This window comes from Chroicocephalus ridibundus, chromosome 3 (genome assembly GCF_963924245.1).
Source record: "Chroicocephalus ridibundus chromosome 3, bChrRid1.1, whole genome shotgun sequence".
In the NCBI taxonomy this organism is placed as follows: Eukaryota; Metazoa; Chordata; class Aves; order Charadriiformes; family Laridae; genus Chroicocephalus; species Chroicocephalus ridibundus.
This window is the reverse complement of record NC_086286.1, coordinates 34793788-34820831: the sequence shown is the minus strand read 5'-3', so window position 1 is coordinate 34820831 and position 27044 is coordinate 34793788. Positions and strand designations below refer to the sequence as shown.

At 36.2% G+C, this 27044-nt stretch overlaps 1 protein-coding gene across 1 annotated transcript in view; it reads right to left on the bottom strand.

Annotated features, from left to right (window-relative positions):
- The window catches only part of KIF6 (kinesin family member 6), a 172156-nt gene that overhangs the window by 77920 nt on the left and 67192 nt on the right, over positions 1-27044 (bottom strand). The window contains exons 11-13 of the mRNA XM_063330983.1: positions 21828-21933; positions 20815-20953; positions 18478-18690 (exon numbers count right to left, since the gene is read on the bottom strand). Coding sequence (XP_063187053.1) covers positions 18478-18690; positions 20815-20953; positions 21828-21933 — 458 coding nt within the window. The remainder of the gene's footprint in view (positions 1-18477; positions 18691-20814; positions 20954-21827; positions 21934-27044) is intronic.

The following is a 27044-nucleotide window of genomic DNA, read 5'->3' as shown; positions in this document are numbered from 1 at the left end:
TTATATGACGCTGTCGTGACTATATCTGGAAAAAACTGAGCTTGATAATTTGGGCAAACTTATTTTCAGAGGCTTTTAGGGGTGATCTTTCCTCTACCCCTTAACATCCCTCTTTGCACTTTCTTTCCTAAAGTCCACATTTTGCAAAAAAGCAGATTCCAGGAAATGAAGTTACTTGTTTGGACACAACTGCCAAAGCCACTTCCTGTACGCACTTGGCAGAAACACTTGGGTAAAAAAAGCCTTATGACATTTTTCAATCTAACCAAGATGGGCATTCCATTCAGCCACACAAAAACTCAATTTAGCCCAGAACTGTATGCCAGTGTTATATATTTGACTGCTCAAAGTATTACAGTCCAGTAATAATAAATTCAATTTTACATTTGTCAGGAAAAATAGCATCAAACAGGTTCCAACCAACAAATACACTGACTACTTCATCCATGACTTGATACTATTCCATTTTTGGTATTTTACTGTTTTTCCTATCTTCTCTCCGTACTGCCTAGCACGTGAGTGTATTGTAAAGAGTAAATTATCAGAAGTCTGCAAAGAGACCATTGATTGGAACACGGTGTATTATAGTCATTGTTATATTTGACATCGACACTATTTATGCCTCACTCAGTAGCAGATAAAAAAGGAAAATTTTATGAGAAAGCGTCTATAACAAACACTTAGGCTCCTGTAACAGAAAAGCACCAAATACATGATACTCATCAGATGAACTGAACAGGCTGTCAATGACTGAACCTTATTTTGTTGGACCTTTTGAACCGGTGTTTCACCAGGCCTTGGCCTGCATAATCGCCATTATGACAAAGTTTGTCATTAAGTCTTTGACTGTAACAGCATAATTTTTGTAAACAAAGTGATTAGAACTATCTATAAAGTAAAAAGTAACCTGCTATTAATCCGGTTGCTTTGACTCCAGGCCAACCTGTTTATCTTAAAGACTAAAAAATTTGCCTAAGGGAGCACAATTAAATATGCATCAGTGTAAAATTGTAACTCTTCTTTCTATATCCCCCCTAATTTAATGAAGCTCCAGTGCAGGCCCCTGCCTTTTAGCCTTCAGTTCTTTTTTTGGGTAATAGCTAAATAAAGGGAGACATGCAGTCACTTCCCAACTACTGTTTTTTTTTTTTTTTGTACATGTCATTTCAAAACACATATTGCTGTCTTTTCTGCCTAGCCATTCTCCAGTCAATAATTCTCTTGGGTTTCCATTTTGTTCCCTAGTAATTCAGATCTTGCTTCCCTCCAACCTGTGGTCTCTCTCATTCCTCATCTCATTACCAACTTCATCAGGAATATATCCTAAACTACACATATCTCTTCCCCTTTCCACCCTATTTATCAAAAATAACTCCAATCCATCCCTGCCCTTCCCTTTTTACACCTTCCACACCAATTTTCTCCTCCCACTGTTTAGATAGTCAAGTGTGAGGCACCAAAACTATTGTAATATCAATTACTGACACTGTCTATTCCTACTACAGTTTCCTGTCAGCCACACTATTTTTACAAGACAGACAAAAAAAAGTATTCAGAAACACATTTGCTATTTGTAACCAGCACATGGTCTCTTAATGTATTCCACCAAACGGATCAAACAGATTCCTGACATTTGAATAAAAGAAAGACCAGAAACAGAGTGTGAGAGAGAAAATAAAAGGCCTATCATCTTTTTCCCTTTTTCCTTTTTTTTGAGTCCCCCTCCACTGCTTTAGATATTATCACATAAATTTAAAACCCAGCATTAATTTACTCAAAAGACCAAGACAAGACCCAATTTACCCAAGCTTTTTTCACCTACACATAAATTCAACCTACAGCTATCAAGTTCACTTATAGGAATATAGAAACATAGACCTCTTCTCATAGTTGGCACTCTTCAATCTATTCCTTCTATTCCTTCCTTCTAAAATCTGGACAAAGCAGACTTGGAACAGTGTGGAAAGATAGTACTAGAAAGTTCTGGGGCACCTCCCAAGGAGGCCAACAGAGAAGACACTTCTGAAACAATGGGCTGACTGCAGATCTTCCCTTTTGTAATAGATGCAACTTATAGCCGTTGTTACTTAAGGAGGCAAGTCCCAAATGATGGACGTTTCTAGGCCAAGAGCTTAATTTCAGAAATATCTGCAAAGAAGGAATACTGTATGTCATGGTTTCAGCTGGGATAGAGTTGACTTTCTTACTAGCAGCCGATATTCTGCTATGATTTGGATTTGGTATGAAAATAATGTTGGTAAAACACTGATAGTTTTGGTTGTTGCTAAGCAGTCAAGGCCTTTTCTGCTCCTCATACTGTCCCACCAGCAAGCAGACTGGAAGGGCACAATAAGTTGGGAGGAGACACAGCCAGGACAGCTGACCCCAACTGACTAAAGGGATATTCCACACCATGTGATGCCATGCTCAACACATAAAGCTGGGAAGAAGAAGGAAGGGGGAGACGTTTGTAGTTACAGCATTTTGTCTTCTCAAATAACTGTTACGCATGATGGAGCTCTGCTTTCCTGGAGATGCCTGAACACCTGCCTGCCAATCGGAAGCAGTGAATGAATTCTTTGGTTTGCTTTTCTTTTGTGCGCAGCTTTTGCTTTACTTATTAAACTGTCTTTATCTCAACCCATGAGTTTTTCCTCACTTTTACTCTGCTGATTCTCTCCCCCACCCCGCTGGGGGAGATTGAGCAAGCAGCTGCATGGTCATAGCTACCAGCTGGGGTTAAACCACAACACTGTAGAACTGTGCCCATCACATATATGTAGAGACCACTTCTATTTAACAGACAAGCAGTGCCTTTTTGCACCCAATTCAATTTCTAAACAGTTTAAAGCTGTAGCTCTATACAGCACTGTAGGAATCTAACCTAGGGCAACAAACGCATGGAACAGTGTAGCAAAATTCTTTATTTGAAAAAAGCCCTAGTCATTCATTGCTTGTCAGTCATATATTAAAACATGCTTATTTATAGTACATACTCAAATGATCTTGGAGTCTTAAAATCTACAAAGTTGTATTACAAACTACAGGAAAACTTTCTCTTCAAGAGTGGTACTCTCAGCTCTGAGGAGTTCTTCCCATTGTTTCCATAATGCTGCATAATAATTATCTGGATTCAAGTGGTTACGTTAAGTCTCATTTAAATCCCAATCTCAAAGAAGAATATGCCAAAATTTTTAATCAAAACCAAACAGGACATATTCCAATATACAGTCCTAACTGAACTCCATTCTGTATGTATTCATAAAGTTGAGAAACTGATATTAGGGCTATTTCACTCTGAAAAAGACCTTAAGTTTTTTATATCCAGCTTTATTTAACCTTAAATTCACTGAAAGACATACCTAGGAACAACACATGAGAGCAACCTGCAATGATTCATGAGGGAAATTAGGCACGGGAAAGAGATCCTTTTGACTCAACCTTGCCTCTTCAAACAGTAAGGACAGATGCATGAAAGTTCTAATCCACAAAGTATCAAAACTTTAAATGAATGTTCAATATGTGATATCATCCAACTGACATCATAGGCAAATAACAACATCCTTATACACACTTCCTCAGAGACTAAAACAGCATTGGTGGTTTACAGAAGCCCTGACAATAAATTCTGCTTGGTCATGCAATGACACAATGAGTCTTGTGACTGCCTTGGACCTATTCACTTTCTAAGCACTTACCCTTTTCCTTAGCTTTATAGGCTATGCCCCCAAACTCAAGACTCCCACAAGAGTGGGAGATAAGATACCTTATGCTGTCCTCCTTAAGCCACATGGATGTTTTGATCATCAGGCCTTGATGGGGCCGCAGTTGTTGTGCCCAGAAAACGAGCATGTAAAAATTTAGCTATAAATGTCAAAGTACTTATCATTTTAAATATGTACATGGCCCTTCAGAAACCAGAAGGGGATTGGCCACATACATAATATAGAATTATCATAACGATTAAAAACTGGAAGAAATATTAAATCTTGTGCTTTAGCACTTCAGCTAAACACTAAGTAATAGATATCAACAAGAGAGCAAACTGAACCACAAGTTATCATACACCAGTCTATGTTGGGGTTTTATACCTTCCTGTGAAGTATCTGGCCTTGGAACTGATGCAGCTCTTTCCAAGACTTCTCTGCTCAGGAGGGGGTGCTGTCTCTTTTGGCAGTGGCACAGGAACATGTCCTTACAACATCCATGACTATTTCAATGTACTGCTATGATTTCTTTTTAAAATTTATTTCAGAAATATAAGCCTCAGAAAAAATGAACTATTTCAGCAGTTTAGCAGTCAGAAGTGACAAGGACTTCATATGAAAAAACCCCAGTACAATTCCCTAGCACAGCACAGCTTTCTCTGTGCTGTGTTTACTATGAAAGAAGGTTTAGAAATTCCTAAGAAAAGGAAAAGAAAGTATAAAAAAGTTACACAAGCTGTTAGAGCAATTTAAATATAAAGGGCTCCAATGAGATCTCCTGAAAATAGACATAAAATTTGGAGAATACATGAGAAAACTTATCAATCAGTATTAACACAAAGCCACAAATAACATCTTAGGGTATGTTCTCTTACTGCCTGTCCTCTGGAAGCAAATACATTGTAAACAAGGACTGGAAAATACATTTACTTTATCCTTGGCAAAAACAGATACACAGACACTTTCAAAGTGTCTTTTCTTTTCAAGAAAAGATTTTTATCACTTTATCACTTGGAAACATCCTGGATAATCTCCTCTGTATTATAAAAAAGTTAGTTGCACATCGACTTCATTGTTTTAAAGGCAGTGATTTTGAGAGAGAATTAAAGTTACCACTTCGAACTTTATTTTTATATCTCCTTCATTGAAATTTTAGATGCGTCTAGTTTTATATGCATTTCATATGATATAGCTTGCAAGTATTTTCTGTTTTAAATGATCACTGGATTATCATAATTGCAAAAGGAAAAAAAAAAAAGCCTGAAAATGTGAGGTAAACATACTGTTAGAAAGTATAAACCAACGCAAGAGAAGATAACATTAGAGTTTAAATGCTACAGCTCTTCATTAAAAATCCTGCATGAGTCTGCCTTTACTTTAAGCAGAGCATAAATCAGATACATACATACGCTAAAGGATGCCAAGATATCAGTCTCACTTCTACAGTGAAAATTTTTAAAGCCAAAGATTTAATAATCTTGAACTACTGATGTGATAAACCAGACTCTCTCTCTTTGAGTTCTCCATATTGAGACAAAAATAGGGAGAAACTGGTTTGATTTCTGTTGAGGAAAAGGCAGAAGAGAGACAGTGTTTTCCTAAAATAGTGTGCAAATAAAAATTATTAGTATTAAAGAAGTTAATCTCTCTGTTCAGATTTTTGGGGAGGTTTATTATTAGTTCCAGCATGAAAAACCGATGTTTAAAAAAGGCTTTTACCTTTACATAATAGAAAGTGTAAAATGGCATCAGAAAGCAGTAGTTACATTGTGATAGGCATTACAAAATAAACTAAATAAGGTTTCAAACATGGTACCCAATATTAACAGCATCAGATTTTCAGATTACTTTTCTATATCAGTTTTGCCTAGAGCTGAACTTCAGAATATATTTTGAGATGATCATTATTTGAAGGAATTACATAATTACAATAAACAGTAAAAAACCCCTAAGATAGTAATAGTAAACAAGTTCAGCAACAGGAAGAGGCAGCAGCAGTTCAAGGGCCAGGAGACAACCAGATGGAAAAGGCTTGAGATTATTACACTCAAGAAACAATAAAGTAAAAGAGTGAGAATACTGATAACAGAAAATGATGGAAAATTAGACTGATGATTAAGAAACTAGAAAAGACAGTAAAAGGTGAAATTTAGTTTTATTTGAATGCGGGTCTAGTAAAAGTATGCTGAAAATCAGGGAGGGGGCTCACACTATGAGTAGGACTTTTTGTACAAGTATTTGGCATAGCACCATTAACAACAGCAAAATCTTTCAGCAAATGTTTTGCCCAACAGTCACCAAATGACTCACTTATAGAAATCATATTAGCAGGAAAAACTGAAAAACAGGAAAACAGAAGAACTACTAAATGGGAGAAGATTAATCGTAAGCACTGTAATACAACACAAAAGTAGACAGTTTAGAACTTGGTTATGACTAGCTTCCACCATTCACTGTATTGGAGTCAGATATCAGTGGCTGGAAGAAGAACTGGAATTCCTGCTAAATGCTTATCAATGTTAAATAATTTCTTTAGCCACACCATTTCTGTGACAGGAAAAGTGGCAATAATTACCATTCAAGGATCTTTGGTTGCACACAAGTTTACAAAGAACCACTTCAGCTCTTTGTATAATTCTGTGTACTCAGTCCAACTTTCAAATTTGCCTCACCTAAGAAGTCTTAGATCGGCTCCTACCTGCCTCTAGGAATAAACAGATTAAAGATGGTTTTCAAGGTAGGTCAGCAGATGGTTATAGCAGAGCATCTCAGCCACAGATTTGTAAGACCAGCCCAACAATGAAAAGCCGTAAGAGCTTTTATCTGATCTAGAAGTAAAATCTACCAAACTTACTGCATAACATCATGGAAAAGCGAGTATCACCTCAGCTCTAATTGAGGTGACCTCTAAGAGCTCATCTCCAATAATTCGTTTATTCTTTTCTTTCACACAAAAGTCAATCATGGTCCAAGTTTTCTCAAATTAACCTGGATACTACAGAATCCCCTGCTAACATTATGTTATTCTTTTAAAACTATTTTCTGAACTTAAAACAGTGGCTGAAAATGAACAAAACAAAGGGAGAGTTACTAAATAGATGTTCCAGAGTTAAAACTGTAAAAGAAAAAAAGATGATGTATCAGAGATAAGTGAACTGTACAATGTTTGATTTTTTTCAGCAAAAGCATCCAAACCTTGAGAGCTCATTCGTACTGAGGCAAAAAGTCATAGCTCCACCAGCTATGGAAAAATTGTACAATAATTGAAGCACGAAATTGGCCTGAAACATTTGTAAAAAACTTATCCTGTTAAATGTATTGCAAATATCAGGAAAAAGTAGGGGTTTGTGGTATATTTCCAATAATTTCTAGTTTAGTTTTATATTCAAATATGCTGAGACTAGTCTCTCAAGACAATATCTGTTTCTGTTAGGAACAGGATGTTAAAAGGCATTTTTTAGATTAAATACACAAACAAAAGCGAAATAGAACTCTAGACTATTCTATTATTTAGCAGAATTTGTAGTATCTGCACTGAAATATCTAAAGATTAAACTAATAGGAAGAGCTTCTAGTCTTTTGTAATACCCATAAGCATATGTAACGTGCATGTAGTGGCTCTATTAAAAGGCACTGTAGTCTCTTGGGACCGCTGTTCATAACAATAACAATATGGAAGAAGTTTCACAGATGCATTTGCCAAACCTGACAGTCAAGATACAAAGGAATTCAACCACCCTACAAGTATGTAGAAACTTTCAGAAGCATATTTTACCTCTCAAATACCAGGAATTGAAGAGTTTCAGTCACAAAAACCAAAAACATCTTTAAGGAGTTAGTCTGAAGGATCCAATAGCATTTTTTAAATGGCCAAAATACGGCTAATGAATCGGCAAGCCAAAAAGATTTGAAACAGTAGAGAACTTCCAGGGAACACTAGGTTACATTTCAGCAGACTAATCTGGATAAGAGAACAGTAAACTAGGATAAAAATACTGGAAAGTTTCCCCATCTAAACAGACTCAAGAAGAAGGCAGTAAAAACTGCCAAAAGGATCTTTAACAAGCTTCCAAACATACGTTCCACATCACAAGAGATTCCCAGCTGAGAAGTGGAAAGAAAGACATGATGAGCATCTTAGAAAAACCAGAAATCTTTTGTAAAACTAAATAAATGTGGAGAAAGAAAAAGCTGTTGATGGTCCTATAAGCAGTAAGTGGTTTTACATAACAGCATTTGCAATATGTTAGATAATTAAGTTTCAACATCTCTGCAAAATTAATGAAAGTACTGTAATGATCCACTCCCCCCTCTCATTAAATCCTTACAACTTACAAAATCTGCCTTTGATGCTGCAAATGGAGACCTAGCTCCAAAAAGCAAAATCTGGGCTTCATCTCCTAAAAATAACTATGATCGTATTTATAAACACTTAGTTAAGATGACAAAAATCCTAACACACAGGGCTTTATCATAGAATACCAATTGCAAGAGCTCACTTAACTTTAAATCTCACAACATGTATTTATATTTCTTTGTAACAAAGAATAGTCATCTGTTGCTGCTTACATAGATGTTTCTACAGAGCCTTAAGTTTCTTAACGCATTCGGTTTTTACTGTTCACTAACGTCAGTGAGTTCAGTTCAATGTCATGGAGTTCACTGATGCAAGACTCACAGTGGACTCACTGTGAATTCCAAAAAAATAAGGATCTTGGAAGCAGTATAGATAGAAGAATAGATTTTGAAAAAAAAATAACCCAGACAAACTGAAAAACAAACCCCAGAAGTTAGTTGAGTCTGCTACAAAATTCATAGGGTTAGTCGTCTTCGTATTTTTTGCAATCAGTGTACTTTTAAAGAGAGTAATTTTGTTCCAGAAACTACTTTGAATTTTAATTTTTACTTTTTGTTCATTTCACAGGATTAAAAAGGGAAGTAAAACTGTGAGACAGTCAGAGATAGCAAAATGTATAAAAGCACATGACAAATTCAAAAATTCCCACAATTACATGCTACAAAACATGTGCCTGAAGACAGACATGCTTTCATATTTATGACATAAATTGGAGCCTTAGCAATACATGTTTTATCTGTTGACTTGAAATACCAGAAAATGACTTTGTTAAACTTATCAGAAGAAAAGCCCCATAAATTGTTCAAAAGCATATACTTGACTGTTAACTTCTGCTGAATTTATTTTGAAGGCTTTTTAAAATACCTAAATCCTAAGCAGTGAAGTCTGATACTTCCTGCTTGGTCCTTAAACTTGGCAATAATAAAAATTTATCGTAGAAAATAATCACTCTATGTTATAGAACGCTTAGGAAATTAGCAAAACAACACGTCTGACTTTAAATATTAGTTACAAAAGTTTAACAGTAGCAATGAAACATTCACTAGATCTTACTAAGAGCTGGTAGAAGTTCAGCTGGAGAGCAAATGGAATATATACTTTTTCCTGGACCTGTAACAGAAAATGTAGCGCATACTTTCTTTTCTGACTAATGAGAAAGATCAACAGTAAGTCTGAACAACTCCCTAAATGCATCAGGGAGCTCTTTTGCTCACCAAATAGCAATAAAATGGGTACATCTGTTTGTTGACAAAAGATCTGTCATGAGCGCAGTGCCAAGAGTCTGTCCCCAGATACCCCAAAAGCACTACTGGACACAGAAAAGACTTCAAGAAACATACAGGTTTGCTAAGCACTTAATTTTTCTGGAGGGTTGAGACCTGCCTTTTTCTGAACTGAAGGACAGAGAAGAGATTCTGATGGAAAACCTCAGTCAATCCTTTCCATTAGGGAGCTTTCTGTGGGTTTTCCAACAATAGAAGGAAACTTTTCCCCCAAATTATTACATAAATATATAAAATAGCCAAGATAAATATTTTGAGAAGTCTTAACACAAGATGAAAATATTTAGTTTTCAGAATTGAGTTGGTGTGTTATCATCACTAGTTTCCCGCTATTCATAATCACCATCTGTTTATAGAAACCATCTCTCACCTTTTGTTTTAAAGTCAGCTTGTCGGCCCTTCAGCAGGAATGCTCTTTTTGGTAAACGCTAGCACAGTGCTTGGCAAAATGTGATCTTAAACCCTAAATGGGATACATAGCAGGTAAAATGGGATACATAGCAGGTAAGTTCTTCACCAAACTCTCATAAAACCTCACAACTACTCAATGAGAGATAAAGGAAATGGCTAAAAATGGTCAAAACACGATCCTAATAAAATCTTCTGTGACAGCAAAATAATCGCTCTCAAGCCCATCAGCATATACAACTATTTGAAGCTCTTACTAAGATCTACTGTGTTCTTTGAATGTCACAATATTCACACCGTTTTCTGGTAACCAAACTGTTTATATTTCAGGAGAAAAACAAATCCAGCAGGAAGAAAAATGGTATCCTACATCTCTTACACTGACAGAATTATGCTAGAAGCAAGCATCAGTCTGAGACCTATTTCAAAATAAGACTTATCTGTACAAAAGAAGTAATAGAATATGATAAAAGTAAAAGAAAACAAAATGTTTATCACTCCAGTAACATATATGATGAAGTCGGACGACTTCTTGTTTTGCCAGGTTTGTTCATACTTTGATTTATCCTGAAACTACTAATTTGTAATAATTGACACCATCTCCCAAGAAAGATTATACGTAGTTCTACATTTGAATTTGGACTTCACATTCAATATCTCTACCAGATATGAATTATGAATAAAAATAAAGCTGCAGTAGAGACTTTATGATGACCTAAATTATTGTATTTAAATTAAAAACGTTGAAGCATTTCTAAAGTTCAGGTTATTATGCCAATAACTTATCTTTGCATTTTCTGGAGTGCTCATCTGAAACATAAAGTAAATTCATAGCCAGAGAGTTATGCCTGTTTCACATTTATGAAAGATCTTATGATGCAATAAATAACAGCAGCTACTGAGTATGTTAGCGTGTTTTGCTCACTTTTACTCATGTACCTATGGATTTATAATTTAGAGTGTTCTGTGATTAAGATGGCTATTGAAAAGTAAGTTCTCCCTTTTCATGGTAGAACACTTGGAATAAGATAAGAAGTTCTGGTCTGTTCGCTCTAAGCTAACTGTTTTATGCAATTCGTAAAACCTCCTCAGTGATGGGAACTGGCTTGCCAAAATGTCAGCAGCAGTCAGTCTTCCACTGCTTCCAGGCAGCCTACCTACCACTGCCTCCTAACAGAAGTCTTTTGGGATCCAAGAAAAACAAATCTATCAGCGTGTTAACCGGTATAATTTTTACCTGAAGAATTCCATGTTATGTAACCCAATGTCATCAGTGAAACCTAGGGCATTGCTAGGACACTACACTTACGTATTCCTCTGCTCTAATCTCAAGGAGAACATCCTAATACAGGCTGTAATATACACTGAAAAAAGCACAATACAAAACATAGCAACAATCCACATGTCCAATTTCAGTTGTTCTTTGAAGATGTATTATATTCACTCAGTTTCTTCTGAGAGAGCATACAAATTCAATGCAGGATGGACTTAAAAAAAAAAATAAAATCACAAGCATGCCTTTATAGACACGTACAGTTGTAGAAGTCACTCATTCACCTTCCAAGTCAGCCTGCCATGGGACAAATTTGGTCCAGGAGTTGTTTTACTGCTGTGATGAGATCAGGATCAAAATTTTCCTCTAAACACAGATTATTACCTCATGCTCAGCAGTGAAACAGTAATGGCAGCTAGTGTCTGGATAGGATAGACTAGAAACATCATTACCTGTATCTTTCAATGCAGAAATGGCCCTAGATGATATGGGAGAAAATGGTAAAAATAAGTTTCACCATACAGAGATACCAGTTCTATGAGATAATACATTTTTTCCCATACAGAGAAACAAACTTTGCGTGCACAAGGCTGCCTGTATTCTTATCATTCATCTACTTATCGTAAGTTTAGCAGCATAAATTACTTTTTCTGATGAACTGGGTAACAGGTGAGTAAGTCTGAAGGTTTTATGATGTAAAAGCAGCAGCAAATGTAGCATGAAGACAACAGAATGAAATTATTCCACTTTCTATGACAAAATGGCAAAGATCTGTTTCTGGGCAAACAAATGTTAAAGCTACATAACGTATCAACTGCAAAATAAATGAAAGGTTCTAAATTAAATAATTTGTCTTTTAAGAAACTAATTATTAGCTAGACTGCCCGACAACTATTTCACTAAACTAAATATTTTTTCTGATACTTTCTGCTGATTTCCTAGTTTAATTGTTTTCAGGATAAGGAAATGAGATAGGAAAATGGAAAACACATTAGAGACATGATTAGAGACACTAGAAATACCATTAAAACAGGCTGATTTTAGAGGTGAGAGAACAGAATTAAAAAAAGAAAGCTTCCAAACTAACTAAACTGTTAAAATATTTCATATAGCATATAGCCTACATCCTGTAAATTGAAATCTTCATAAATGAAGTAAGGTATGCAAAGTGTTTAATGATGAAGAATAGCTTTAATATTACAGTAAAGGTTCTACTTGTGAGTTCAACCCTGGCTCAGGCCCAAGCCCCTTCACACATCTTTAGCAAATTCTTAATGTCTATAGACAAGAAGACATATGTATACCATTCAGATGGATTTTGAAAGGAATGGATAACTTTATAGTTATGAATATTATTTGCAGGTCTGCAGTATGTGAAAAATGAGGCTCTGTGCTCGAGTGAGAAAGACACCTCACTTCCATTTTTCTTCTGCTTGATGAAATATTGGGACAGAATCAAAGTCAGGTCACCATCCAAACTTCTTCTGCATTATCAGCCTTTGCCAATGCAGAGTGCAGGGCATAAGGTTCAACAATCCAGGCAATTTGAGCTGACACTCTGCTTCCTACCTTATATTCAAAGAAAACTCACATGTACATACACAAAAAATTGTTTGCAAAAAGAGAGTGCATAGTATCAAAGCTGAGAACTTGCTAATGCTTCTGAGATTCGTATTTAAAGACTACAGAACAAGTTGCATTACATAAAAGATGTAATTATACTAGTCATTTGTTGATAAAACACAGCTACTTTTTGTTAACATATTTCTGAGGTTATCAAAAGCTTTGCATTGTCTATCTGGACTTTGGTAAGGCCTTTGACACCGTCCCCCACAGCACTCCCCTGGAGAAGCTGGCGAATCATGGCATAGACAAGTGTACTCTTCACTGGGTTAAAAACTGGCTGGATGGCCGTGCCCAGAGAGTTGTGATTAATGGGGTGAAATCCTCTTGGCAGCCAGTCACCAGTGGTGTCCCTCAGGGCTCAGTTTTGGGGACGGTTTTGTTTAATACCTTTATCAATGATCTGGATGAGGGGATTGAGTGCACCCTCAGTAAGTTTGCAGACGACACCAAACTAGGTGGGAGTGTTGATCTGCTTGAGGGTAGGAAGGCTCTACAGAGGGACCTGGACAGGCTGGATCGATGGGCCAAGGCCAACTGTATGAGGTTTAATAAGGCCAAGTGCCGGGTCCTGCATTTCGGTCACAACAACCCCAAGCAACACTACAGGCTTGGGGACAAGCGGCTAGAAAGCTGCGCAGCAGAAAAGGACCTGGGGGTGCTGGTGGACGGCCAGCTTAACATGAGCCAGCAGTGTGCCCACGTGGCCAAGAAGGCCAACAGCATTCTGGCTTGTATCAGGAATAGCGTGGCCAGCAGGAGCAGGGAAGTGATGGTGCCTCTGTACTCAGCACTGGTGAGGCCTCACCTCCAGTGCTGTGTTCAGTTCTGGGCCCCTCTGTACAAGAGGGACATTGAAGTGATGGAGTGTGTCCAGAGGAGAGCTACCAGGCTGGTGAGGGGTCTGGAGACCAGGTCATATGAGGAGAGGCTGAAGGAGCTAGACATGTTTAGCTTGGAGAAGAGGAGGCTGAGGGGAGACCTCATTGCCCTCTACAACTACCTGAAAGGAGGTTGGAGAGAGGTGGGTGTTGGCCTCTTCTCCCAGGTGAGTAATGACAGGACCATAGGAAATGGTCTGAAGTTGCGGCAGGGGATGTTTAGGTTAGATATTAGGAAGAATTACTTTACTGAAAGAGTGGTCAGGCACCGGAACAGCCTGCCCAGGGAGGTGGTTGAGTCACCATCCCTAGAGGTATTTAAGAAAAGTCTGGATTTGGAACTTCAGGGCATGCTCTAGTGGCAGAGATTGTAGGGGTTTTTTTGTGTGTGTATAGTTGGACTCGATGAAGGTCCTTTCCAACCATGAAGATTCTATGATTCTATGATTATGAGGACATAATTATATTTAGTTAATACTAATACGACATCAAATCAAGTAAATTCTTCCTATAAAATGAGAAGGAGCACGACAAATAGGAAATGTAGGAGGCAAAGGGATTTCCTCAGCAGCTGAGTAACTTAGAATGGAAAGAAGAAATATGGAAGAATATTCTACACAGAAAAATGAAGAGGTATAAGAAAGAAATCACCAAACAAATTCTCAACTTCTTTTTTTTTCAAAGAAAAATTAAGAACAAACACACATAGACACTGCCATAACAGAACAGATGCAATATCAGTCCAGCCTAGAATCCTCTATGGTAAGTGGCAGCATGGCAGTGTCAGATAATTCTAAAGAATATGTGAAGCATCCACTGTAAAAATCCATGATATAAATTCTGTAGGATTCATCCTGATTTTTTATCACTGGACTAGTATAAAACATGAAGAAGGAGTTTTAATATACTCTCTTTCAAATAGTCTTTAGTATTTTTTTTAAAAGAAGTATTTTAGGCCTAATTCCTGACTGCTCAGTTTCATCAATAGCTTCTTGTACTGGATCTCATTGTGCCTTTTGACAGTCTGATTATGTTAATGACTTCTTAATTCTTTTTCTAAATCACACATTTGAAAAACTGCAGAGTTTAAGAAGGATTTTTTTCTTTTGCAGAAACGAGGATAATTAGAATTCTGAACATTTCAGTTTCTAATTTTTCAGCATTCTGTTCTTAGACATCTTTACATGTATGCAACTCATGATATACAACTCTTGTATATTCATTTGTTCCTTCTAACTTCTCTCCTGCTTATTGTTTATAATTGCTTTTGGATTCCTGCATGCAATTTCACTACAATTATTGATAGAGTCACAATCCTACTAAAGTTTTAGAGTACTCAAAGAAAATAACTGTGACAATCGACTGCTAGTTCAGTTACTAAGCAATTTTAGAGGATAATTGGCACCCTTAAATAGTTTAAGAAATCTGTTCACATTAGGACGCAAGGAAAATCCAAGTTTCTACTTCCCAGCTGTCCTGTCTGAATTTCAAGCTGAAGATTCTCTCTGCTTTCAGTTAAAAAAATCCTCACAAAATTCATATAAAACAGTATACATAAACATATGTATTGAATATGTAAAATTTATACATGATAATCTAGGATGAAGCATGTTCTTATTTCCTAATGAAAACATAAGCACTTCCAGAACCTACTGACACTAAAAAACTTTTTATTTGAACCATTCAATTAGAAAAAAAAGAAAACATGCAACAAAATCTGTATACCGTTACTGGAAGTTTTTTTATGTGGATTTTGAAACTAATAATTTGCAAGAACATCCTTATTTATTGTCATAAATAACCAGCTCAGATGATGTGAGGAAAGAAAACCACAATGTTAAGTTAACCTTTTTCCATTAAGCACTATAAAACCTCCCTTACTTACACAATGTATGCTAACTGCTCAGCATAATTTGCATTGTTTGAGTTGCTGTTTCTATAAAGATTTAAGCACATCATTAAGTTCTGTGGTATTACTTATATAGATAAAGTGAAATATGGCCTTAAAATCTTGTAAAATCAGGTTCTAGGGATGGTTTCAGGTAGTTTTGAAAATTTAGTATACAGAAGAATACATTTTCCAAAATATTAACAGTAAATATTGCCTATACCTCCATATCTTTTAAAACTCACCCTTCTGGAATCTAATGATTTGAATATTTAATCTCATCTTTTAAGGTGCATGATTCAGTATTTATGACTTTTGGAGTTGACAAATCTTTTTCATAGCCATATCCGTTGAAGAGTGCAAGACAACACTAAAATAATTAGTTATGAGTCCTGACGAGGTCCACGGTAATTCCTAACTCCTGAGAAAGGCATTTCATGCTTTTGCAATGGTCCCTATCAAACATCTTTCCCATTCTTTCACAAGCCATCCCACCAGTTGACAATTTCACCACTGCAGTAGGCTGTCAAAAACTTACCAGGATGAGAAAGCTCTTCAAATCCATACAGAAATTTGAAGGTTAAAAGGAAAACCTTAAGTCACAATATGTATTTGGTGGATATCAGAGTATTAAAATTACATATTTGCAAATAACTTATTTTGCTATGTAAGCTGACCACTATGCTTTTCACCAGATGGTGTTTTTTCAAGACATTATCCTTCATTCTTAGAACAAATGGGATTAATCAAGTCTGAAGCCTACAAACGTGTTCAGGCCTGAGTCCAATAGAAAAGAGAGCTCTATCCTAGCCATCAGTAGACAGAGCTAAGAGTTTTTGACTGCCAAAGAATGTACCAATGTATCTTTGCACTGTCGTAGCTTTATAGCAAAATAGAAAAATAGTAATAACCACAGCGAGACCTTTTTCAACATTTTCTGGTGAACTGTCTGCATATGCTTACAAGTGTTTTTCTCAAACATGTCTCTTAGTACCATGAAGAATCAAACTGTGAAAACCCTACTAGCTGATTTGAAAAATATATAATGTCCAGTCTATAAGAAATTTTTAATTTAAATGTTAGTTAAAATATGAAGATAAATATTGAAGCTTGTTACTTTCACAACTTTAAAAGACAGAACAAAAGAAAGAGAAATAGAAAGTTATGTATATATTAGGTACAAAATGCTGTCAATTTGCTTGGACGCTCAGTTACATTCTTGCAGAGACAATTGATCTCCTGAGGTTGGGTTTAAGGGATACTGGCAAGGCTGTATGTGTTTTATTATTAACAGTGTTTCTACTACTTTTTTACATCTGCCATTCTAAGTATTACCTGAGAACAATAACGCAAGTGTTTTAAGAAATAATATTTTAGGGCATTATCATTATAACAGCTATACAGCATATAAGAGTCCAAATGCTGCCAACATTACTGGAGCAGACTTGTAGCAGAATGTCAGGCTACTCTAAAGGAATGCAGAGATATACAGCCACCTAAAGTAGTCCAAAATCAATTTTTTATTTATGTCTAGCCCTCAAGCAATATGACTGAAAATTTTAAAAATAAATTAACTCTAAGTGAACCTAAGGGAGGACTTTCATGTTCACACTTAGCATCTTGGTTATTGAGGACTTGATCATTTTCATGTCCACATGGAATAACACAGAATATCAGAACCTGACCCAAAACTGATTGAAGAGGACTCTAAAGAAGGGAGTAGGTTTCCAGCTACTTTCAGGATGAGAAAACTATATATTGTGCAATCCAATCATATAAAAAAAGTCTTATCTAAAAACATACTGCCTTTTCATCCCAGACAGCTGTCCATCTAAAACTCATTATCTGAACAGGGTGGGAATCAATTACATTTACTTTTACTTATTGATTAACCAAAGACAATACTTCATCATTGTGGCAGATTCCCTGTCCCAACCATCTGTCCCAAATAATTCTTTTTTCAATGAACAGTATTTTATATGCTTGTCTATTAAAATTTACAAAGCAGCAATTAGAATAAATTGTGAATAACAATAAGCTGGCTTTACTAGAAGAGATAAAAGCTTTTCTCGGTTACCTACAGACAAACAGTACTCATCTGCTGCCGAAGGCACGGCACATGGTAAAAAGGTGTTGAGTGTGTTAGCTATCCTAAATGAATACATTATTTATGAATTCACCTGTAACTTGTTTGCAAACAATGGGAATTATTTAACAACTTAAAAAAACAACTAAAATATATATATTTTTTAAATATATCAGCATAAGAATTTTTATTTTGTTCACACTTACTAAAGAATTGGTCCAGAAAGGTACGATTTCACTAAAGCTACTCGCATGCACAGGACGGAGTTATTTGTCTCAGTTCACTTAATCACATTCATTTTGTTTTAACAACAGAAATAATCACCATGGTTTATTAAAAATGCTAAATAAAGCCCAAATATATAAAGTGCATAATGTAAAAAAAAAATCTTAAATAGAATCACAAAAAGTTTTGTGTTTACAATCTGACATCAGAGCTAGAAGCATAATCAATGAAATTTCATTTTAGTTGAATGTAAGATTTCTCTCTCAGGTTGGAAGATTAAAAAAAAGAAAAAAAAATAATTGTCTTTATTGGTGTGTAAGGATGCTGTGCAATTAATAATTCCTGCACAAAAATTCCCTCAGTATCTGAAGTTCTGGTTTAGATTTCTTTTTTGTTAAAAATCAGTATTTTCAAATCTTCCAGGGGAAAAATATTATTTTCTAGTATTTTTTAATGAATTATGCTCAAAAAACCCTATTTTGAGAATTTCCTCAAAGATTCAATGGCTTGCAACTGAATTTATACTCTGGTTTTGTAGGACTGTTCAACAGAGTATCCACATCGGTTTGTAAAAGCCATCAGCACTTTGAGAGAGCTATAAATTTAAATCCCTGCATTTGTGGATAAAGAATTAGCACAATACGGCTGATATTGAAAAGCTTCCTGTTCTGCTACACATTTGAATGATATGCTGTAAATCTTACTGTAATAATCCAATAACTGCTCACTTAATTAATTACACTAACCTGTTTGTCTGGAAATAAAAGGTAGTCTGTGAACTGAAGAGCTGAAATCTTTTGCCTCTTTCAGACTAAAACAGCTAGATGGGCTCTGACTTTCTTCCAAGTTTATAGAAAGAGACTGCTCCAAGACTTTAGAACCAGCAGAGGCAGCATTAAGCTGTAAAAGCGCATCTTGTGCTTTCTTTTTTTCTTTTTTTAGCATATTTACCAGAATATCTGCAAGATACATTAAGGAAATCATTAATGACCTCTTTTTTATAAAGTAACAATCATCTTTGTTTATCCCTAAGTCTCTGTCTTCCAAGTGGAACAATTCACGTTATGGAAGCCTATATGTGAATGTGAACACGGAGTTGGGCATATTCTTTGTAATTATATTCATCCACCTTAGTTTTTCCAGACAGCAGATTCATCTTTACTAGTAACAAATTCACACATTGACCACAATTCTTGATCCCAATTCAATCAATGCCTGATAAAAGCATTTACAGACAAACAGGAATGAAAACTCTAGTATCTTATTGCCATTGTGTGACACTCCATTTTTTAATTTTAAATTCTGTAATAAAAAAAATTTCCAAACAAAAGGAAAAAAAACCCTTAACTTACAGCTAGCCTGGCAAGTGCATCACATCTGTAAGCTTTTCACAATAAGAAGGTTTACTAAAATGCAGAATAGGTCTTTAAGAAATTTCTTTCAATAACACTGTGTATTTACTGGAAGCATATTTGGTATAAATAAATTTTGCCTAACAGCTTGTAGAAGGCTTACAATGAAAATCCTATGTGCATTCAGCCAAAACCACAGGAGTCCCTGAGATATGTTTTTTGATATGTTATTCATTTTAATCCTCATCAATCTTCTAAATGAACAGCAGAAAATCTAAGTAGTCTTTGGGAAATATTGGTCTTTTAGTATAACAGCAGTAATAATAAAACACTTTACAATTCGGTTGTTATGATAGCTCCTAGCTACCATAGGCAAGAAGGATCTCATAGTTTATTTACTAAACAGCTCCCATACTTCCCACCACTTCATCACATTATACATGTTATTAATTTTCTAATGATGATGTACGGTCGGCCAGTGGCTGCAGACTCTGTAAATCAGCGTTGTGTTCAAAGTCGTAATTCTTATATTCTTCCTATATAACTCTAACATGGATTTACACAAGTTTCTTCCTTGTACTTCTGCAAACAAAGCCATATATATATCTATCAAGCACTAGTGCATTTGATAGAGATGTTTTGCTCTTTATCAATCTCATACTAATGAAATAATTTACTTCAGGAAGAAATGTTTCTGGGAATCCAGATCTTAAAATTGACAGGAAAATCAAAGAATTTTTTAAAAGGAATGGTAAATCAGTGTTAGAGCTAAATTTATTTGAAAGTGCACCTTGGAAAATGAACACCTTCTCTTCTTTGAGAGCGCAGACATAGAGAAGCTTTCCTGCCACCTCACATCAAACTGGTAGCATGCTATACTGCACCGTAAAATGCCATTCTCATTTGATATAAAAAATTGATCTGGAGTTGTTGGCCACAAGGGATGCACCCAAGTTTGCTTTTTACTAAGAACTGTGAAAAAATCTTGGTTACCTATAAACACAAAACCAAAACAAAACAATTTTTTTTTCAGTTCTCTGCCATATTCAAATTTTACCCACCAAGTATCCAAAAAGTTAGTGATGCTGTGGTCTGCCCACAGTTCTGCCAACCTGCTAAAAGTAACTCCTACCCATCGTGTGACAGTTCAGCTCCTCACGTGTTTCCTATGAGGCACTGAAATGGACAAAGCGTGTCTTAGCAGTTTAGTATTTTTATATGCAAAAAGCTTTAGCTTTAATTTAAATTTTAAAGTTGCATGTAAAGCGTACAAGTTTTACATTTATTCTGATGGCAAACAGCCCAATAGTCCCCAAAGTAGCACTTCATTTGGCTAAAAATATCACTTACAGGAAATTCTATTCTTTGTAAGGTAATAAATTGGTCTTTATATAGCATCAGAGTTTCCCATTCTAAAAAATGGTTTAATTTTCTTGAGGAGAGTATTTTAGGCGTGGCCTGATGCACGCTATTTGGATCTTGGCTGGACCATTGTAAAGCTAATGGTGCTTGGATCCAGGATTTTGGTTTGGGTCACAACTGAAATAGAAGCAGGTGTAAAGCGGGAGTCCTGTCACATAAAAGTTGGGAATTGAGTAATTGCTTTAACACAGTGGGATCAGTAGAGAGAATTTCCTTCCATATAGCTAATGCCTATCTCACACACACAAAACCCATTGTAGCCAGATCGGCTCAAACCCAAATATTACTTTTTTCCCTCACAAAGGATACTGATTTCATTGTCTCTTTGTTGCAGAAGTTCTTTCAGTTTTTTCAGTTCTTCTTCTCCTGCTTCTTTGTTAGGGTCTTTTTCTTCAGAGATGTGTTGTGATAGTTTTTTATCAGAAATATTTGAACGATTCATTAGTTGCTATTAGGAGAAACAAAAAAGCATACTCTTTTTATGCATTTATTCTACCCTGAGATTGCCTAGCTATGGTAGAAAAGGTAAGGCCTTTACAGACTCTTGATAGAACAAAATCATGCCACCAGTTGACTGTCAAGTTATATGCATTGTGTCAAGTATGGGACAAGTTTTATTTGCTGATCTTCACTACCAAGCGCACAATTTACTTTACTCTTTCTACACATGAATTCCAGCGTTCTCTAGTATTACAGAGCTTTCAGTATTAACAATATAACTAAAACCTAATTATTTAAAGACAATAAATTAAGATCAGGAATGTATACATTATTATATTGGAAAACTATATCCCAAAATACAGAAAAGTATATATTATCTTCTGTTGCTCTCCCTATTATTTTCACTTGTTCTTCCTAGTTTATCTTGTTTGCTCAACGATTTAGAAGGGTTTACAACACCATCAGGAGAGTTAGTGTAACAGATTCAGGGATATGGTGTTTTTACTCATTATTTTTCTCTCTTTCAACATAGTTTGTCCAAAATAAAGCCTCCATAGTGCTGGGAATACAGATAGATACATCTATCCATATATAAATAATATATAAATAACTCGTCTGTGCTGATTCCAATAACTTCCAGTGCTTTCCTACAACGTACTGCATGCTGAAATCCTTGCTGGGGTTTCCACAAAATGCTGCTGAATTTTTCCAACTAAATTTCAAATTTCTATCAGTCCTCCATGCACTTCACAGTTCAATTGTTTTACCCTTTTCCAATGCCTCTCAAGTATATTGAGTTTCTTTTGACACTTTTCAACCATGAATGTTTTCAAGTTACTTTCAGTGTCAGCTGCACTTCCATCTATTTTTAAAAGAAATACCTTCACATGAATGAAGCAATACTTGATCTTGCGCATGTCAGCACCAACATCCAGAGTGCTATCAGGATCATTATCTTCGAGAAACGTTTCGATTAACTCATCCAACCTGAAAATACATAGCATTTTTAAGGAAAAAATAATCACAAACAAGCAGACAACTCTGCAATGTGTCAAATACAAGATTTATCAAGCTGACCAATATTAGTAGGCTATTTTCCTTCAAGGACCATGCAATTGCAATGTACTTTTGTTCCTGATACTAAAACCTGGATTTGATACTGGAGATTCTACAATTCCATATCAGAACATACTTGCACATGCTAAGTAATAGTTCTAGAACTCAAAGCATCTAAGAAGTAATCTTCTCATCTATTTTATAACCTTCTGATCTTCTACCATCTCATAATTTAAAAGATCTAAGGCCTGCCCTCTCAGAAGACTAGATTTTTAGAAGCTTTGGGCATAGGATTTTTTAATATATATTGTTATTTGTGCAAGTCAGCAGATAGCATAGCTTTTATACAGAAAGTTACCTGCTCCAATCACCAAGCAAGCAATCTATCTTTTGATGAAGGTATTTACAGATTGCTCAAAGATATACTGCTCTTCTTCTGACTAATGAAATGTAGTTATTATTTTATTCTCTTGGAAATTTTTCTTATTTAACAAACATCTGACAACATCTTTTCTAGGGAAGAGCAATTCTTATTTCGGTAATTCAGTCTTCATAAGAAAATCTGGTACACATAAGCATTCTCTTGCTTTTTCAAAACCGAACTAAAATATTCAGACTGGAAATCTACAAAATACACCATGCCTCTGTGTTGGATGTCACAGCTACATGGATAGAGTCAGATTTCCTCTTGCATGCTTTCATTAGCTCTCCAGGTCTTGCAGTCCAGGACGGATGGCAGATCATCCTCAAGGAAAAGAAGAAAAGGCCCAGAGACTTCCTGATTCCTGACAAATGCTATTATCATTAGCTTAGTAGGCAAATGGTGGGCAACAATGATAGCCATATGCTCCGTAAAGTGTAATTCTATGATTTCAAATGTTTATTTAGATTATCCTCAGAAGATGAACTCAGGTTCTAGAATGAATGAGCCAAGATATCCAAGGTACTTGCATCAAGTGCCTAACTGCCAGAGAAGGGCAGGAGTTCAGAACCATCTCTGTGCCTAGTGTTTCTTTTGGACTAGTTTTGTTCAGCTCCTCACATAATATGCAAGTCTTCTGAATGTCACTTAATAGACATTTATCCTCTTCAGTTACAGGACTGGGAATCTTAGGATCACAGGATCATAGGATGGTTAGAGTTGGAAGGGACCCTAAAGATCATCTAGTTCCAATCCCCCTGCCACAGGCAGAGACATCTCCCACTAGACCAGGCTGCTCGACTCGATTATCTGAATCACTTTGCTGTAACTACGTACCAAAATTTTAGGCATTATAATATCAGAGTATCTAAAGTTTACCCTAAAGCAGGTGGTTGGGGTATTGCCCTGCTTTTGAAGACTTCTCTTACTGAGATTCCTCATTACTACATTGCAGTAACAACTCCCTGCTGGAGGGTGAAACAATGAGATGCACGAAAAACAGAAAAAAAATTATCATTATTTTCAGGAGATAAATATCTGAAAATTGGGAGCTGTAAGACTGGAATGAGAATTGTAAAAACCGTAACAGATAGGTTTGGTTATTTATCTCCTCCAGAGGTCACTGTGGCAAAGTGTCAATTCTCAAAACAGGAGAAAAAGGATAGAAAAGAAAAGAGCAACCTTCAGTTAATTTCAGACGAACTGTGCTTTCCAATTTTCATTATTTCAGTTAAAGAACAAGAGACAAATGTGTTGTCTATACCATTTATCATACATGCAAAATTCACAATTTCTGAATTTACAGAACACTCCCTGAAGCCAATGTGAGCTGTACATGTGGAGGGCTTAAAGGAGAGGACATTTAAAGAGAAATATTAGTTACAGAAGTATTACTGGAATTGACTTGCTTCCCAAGTTAAGAGACTACAACAATTACCAGGTAAAAGAGACCAAAATTTTACTTATTGCTACGTGATTTTTTTCTGCATGAAGAGTCCAACAGAACAGAGGCCAGCAGTACAAGAAGTTATTCATACTCCCTGCAGACACACTAAGCACAATGAGCAGGAGAATTAATCCTTCGTATGTGGAGGCAGACATTTTTGTAAGCACTGGGAAAAGAGACGCATTTGTGCTGTTAATGAGAATGTGACAGTGATTATACAGACACAGAGAAAGTCAATATTTGTCACTATCTTAAGCACCTTATTGATTTCAGGGAGTAGAAGGAAACAAGTAAAAACTATTTTTCATAACTAGACTGTCTAGACTGACTATATGAAGTCACCTATGAAAATGGGCCTCTAATCTTGAACCAGAAATTAGAAAGGAGATATTTTAACCTCACTAAGACTACCTGTTTGCCATGGATTTACCCATACTCAGATTACCACAGGTTTAGGCTATGGGAATCAATCAAAAAAAATTACACTAACTTGCACCATTACCAGAATAGCACTGCAGAAAGTTAAAATATTTAGAGAAAGAAAAAGAATATATAATTATTCTAAAATAATGCTCTGTTTTTGAAAATCATTATTTGCCATTTGAGAGTCAAGGTTAATCTGTCAAGAGTAACAAATTAGACAAGCTGTAGTTATAGATATGAGCTGCTATTTCCTCTCTCTTGCATTACCTTTAATGTGTTTGGCATTCCTGAAAAAACACAGCAGCCCAATCAATTTGTATCAATTGCAGCCCAAGAACTACACAGAAGCCAAAACAAATTTGAGCGCTAGAAGACTGACTCAAGTCTGAAATAACAGAATGTGTAAATCAGAAGTTATAAACCAACTCAGCCTTTTTGCCAATTCTAGGAAACAGCAGAATCTTCAGTGTATTTTAAGATACATTTTTAAAATTTCCTCTTTAGGAATTAGAACAAGAACTGACCAACCTAGTCTAAACACTATGAACAAAACCAAAAGAAAACGAAAAAAAAAAGAATAGCAACAATGAAAATCCCCATGAATACCAGCAAACAAAAATCATTGCATCCCTCACATTTTTTTAGGTTTCCATGTAAAAATTACCAGAGCTCTTTCTAAAATAAACACACAGTCTAACAGCACTCTGGATATTCCGTGAGTTCATCCAGTATACTGAAGTATTAAACAAAGGTAAAAAAGAAACTGACAATGCGATACAGATGCAACTTGAAGTTTCTCTTCTTAATGAACAGATCTTAGTTAACTGAACCTTCCCCCCACCTGCAAGTGATTTATCAGCTCAAGGATTGAGATAGATAACAGTAGAAACATTCTCCTATGAATTTTTACAATGGCAAGATTTGCAGTTTTACAAATGAAAAAAAACCAATGCTACTTCCAATTAATTTCCAGAGGTGTTCACAGAATAAATCAAGGAGACAACAAAAAAATCACAAGATGAGGGCAAAAAAAGACAGAGAGTAATCTACAAGATGAATATGCTTTTCCTTCTTATATTCTTGACTAAAACAGCTTATTATATTTGTCTCTATAAATATCCACAAAAATAAAATTAAATACATGGAATATATGAAAACTAGAGCACAGAATTATATAAAATAGGGCTATAAAAGATTTAATAAATTTATATAGGGCATCTACAGTTACAACTCCAACACATTCTTTCTAGTCAAAACATCACGCACAGGCTGTAGTCATCCTCTTATTAAGAGGCAGAGTGAGAAAACACTTTTTGTAAGTAAAGGAAAGCCAAAATGGCTTTCAGTTTTCATTCAGTTACCTTTAAGAGATGGGTAATATCTTTCTCCTTAGCAACAATATCTTCTGAGATAGTCACCTAATCTTTGATCCTTAGTTCTCTACCAGAGGAGTGCATATTAAACAGTTTTCCTCCAACCAAAGACTGTTGCAAGAATATACATCAGCAAGAATCAAACCAGAAAAACACATGAAATGGCCCAGCTTTGAACAAAGTTGGGCCTAGATGTTCAAGAGGAACAAGAAACACATAGAGAACAAGAAATCCAGAGAATACCTTAGCAAATTTTGCTTTAGTTGTCTACCAAGTTAAGTGGGAGTGTTGATCTGCATGAGGATAGGGAGACTCTACAGAGAGACTCGGATAGATTGGACCGATGGGCCAACGCTAATGGAATGAGCTTCAACAAGGCCAAGTGCCAGGTCCTGCACTTGGGCCACAACAACCCCATGCATTGCTACAGGCTTGGGGAAGTGTGGCTGGAGAGCTGCCTGGCAGAAAAGGACCTGGGGGTTCTAATTGACAAACGGCTGAACGTGAGTCAGCAGTGTGCCCAGGTGGCCAAGAAAGCCAATGGCATCCTGGCTTGTATTAGAAATAGTGTGACCAGCAGAAGTAGGGAGGTGATTGTCCCCCTGTACTCAACACTGGTGAGGCCACACCTTGAGTATTGTGTCCAGTTCTGGGCACCTCAATACGAGAGAGATATCGAGGTGCTGGAGCGAGTGCAGAGGAGGGCAACGAAGCTGGTGAAGGGCCTGGAGAAGAAATCTTACAAGGAGCGATTGAGGGAGCTGGGACTATTTAGTTTGAGGAAGAGGAGACCTCATCACTCTCTACAACTACTTGAAAGGACATTGTAGAGAGGTTGGTGCTGGTCTCTTCTCACAGGTAATTAGTGATAGAACAAGAGGGAATGGCTTCAAGCTGCAGCAGGGTAGGTTTAGGCTGGACATTAGGAAAAAACTCTTCACAGAACGAGTGGTCAGACACTGGAATAGACTGCCCAGGGAGGGGGTGGAGTCACCATCCCTGGATGTGTTTAAGAGTCGTTTAGATGTGGTGTTAGGGGATATGGTGTAGGGGGGAACTTTGTAGAGCGGGGTTGATGGTTGGACTTGATGATCCCAAAGGTCTTTTCCAACCTAAATGATTCTATGATTCTGAGAGGCATGCATATGTGACACAGCAAAGGTAATGTGAGATCATGAGGTAAAATAACATTATCCTTTTTCTTAAGGACTTTTTTTCACCTCAGTCGTAGAAGAATAACTAAAAAAGCATAGGAAACAAAGCATTTTTGATCAGTTGTGGCTCAGCCCTAAGACCATATACCTAGACCTCTCCTGGTCAGTACGTTCTATTTCCTGGAAAAGTTGCTAACTATAGTTTTTTTTTCTCAAAAAGACAT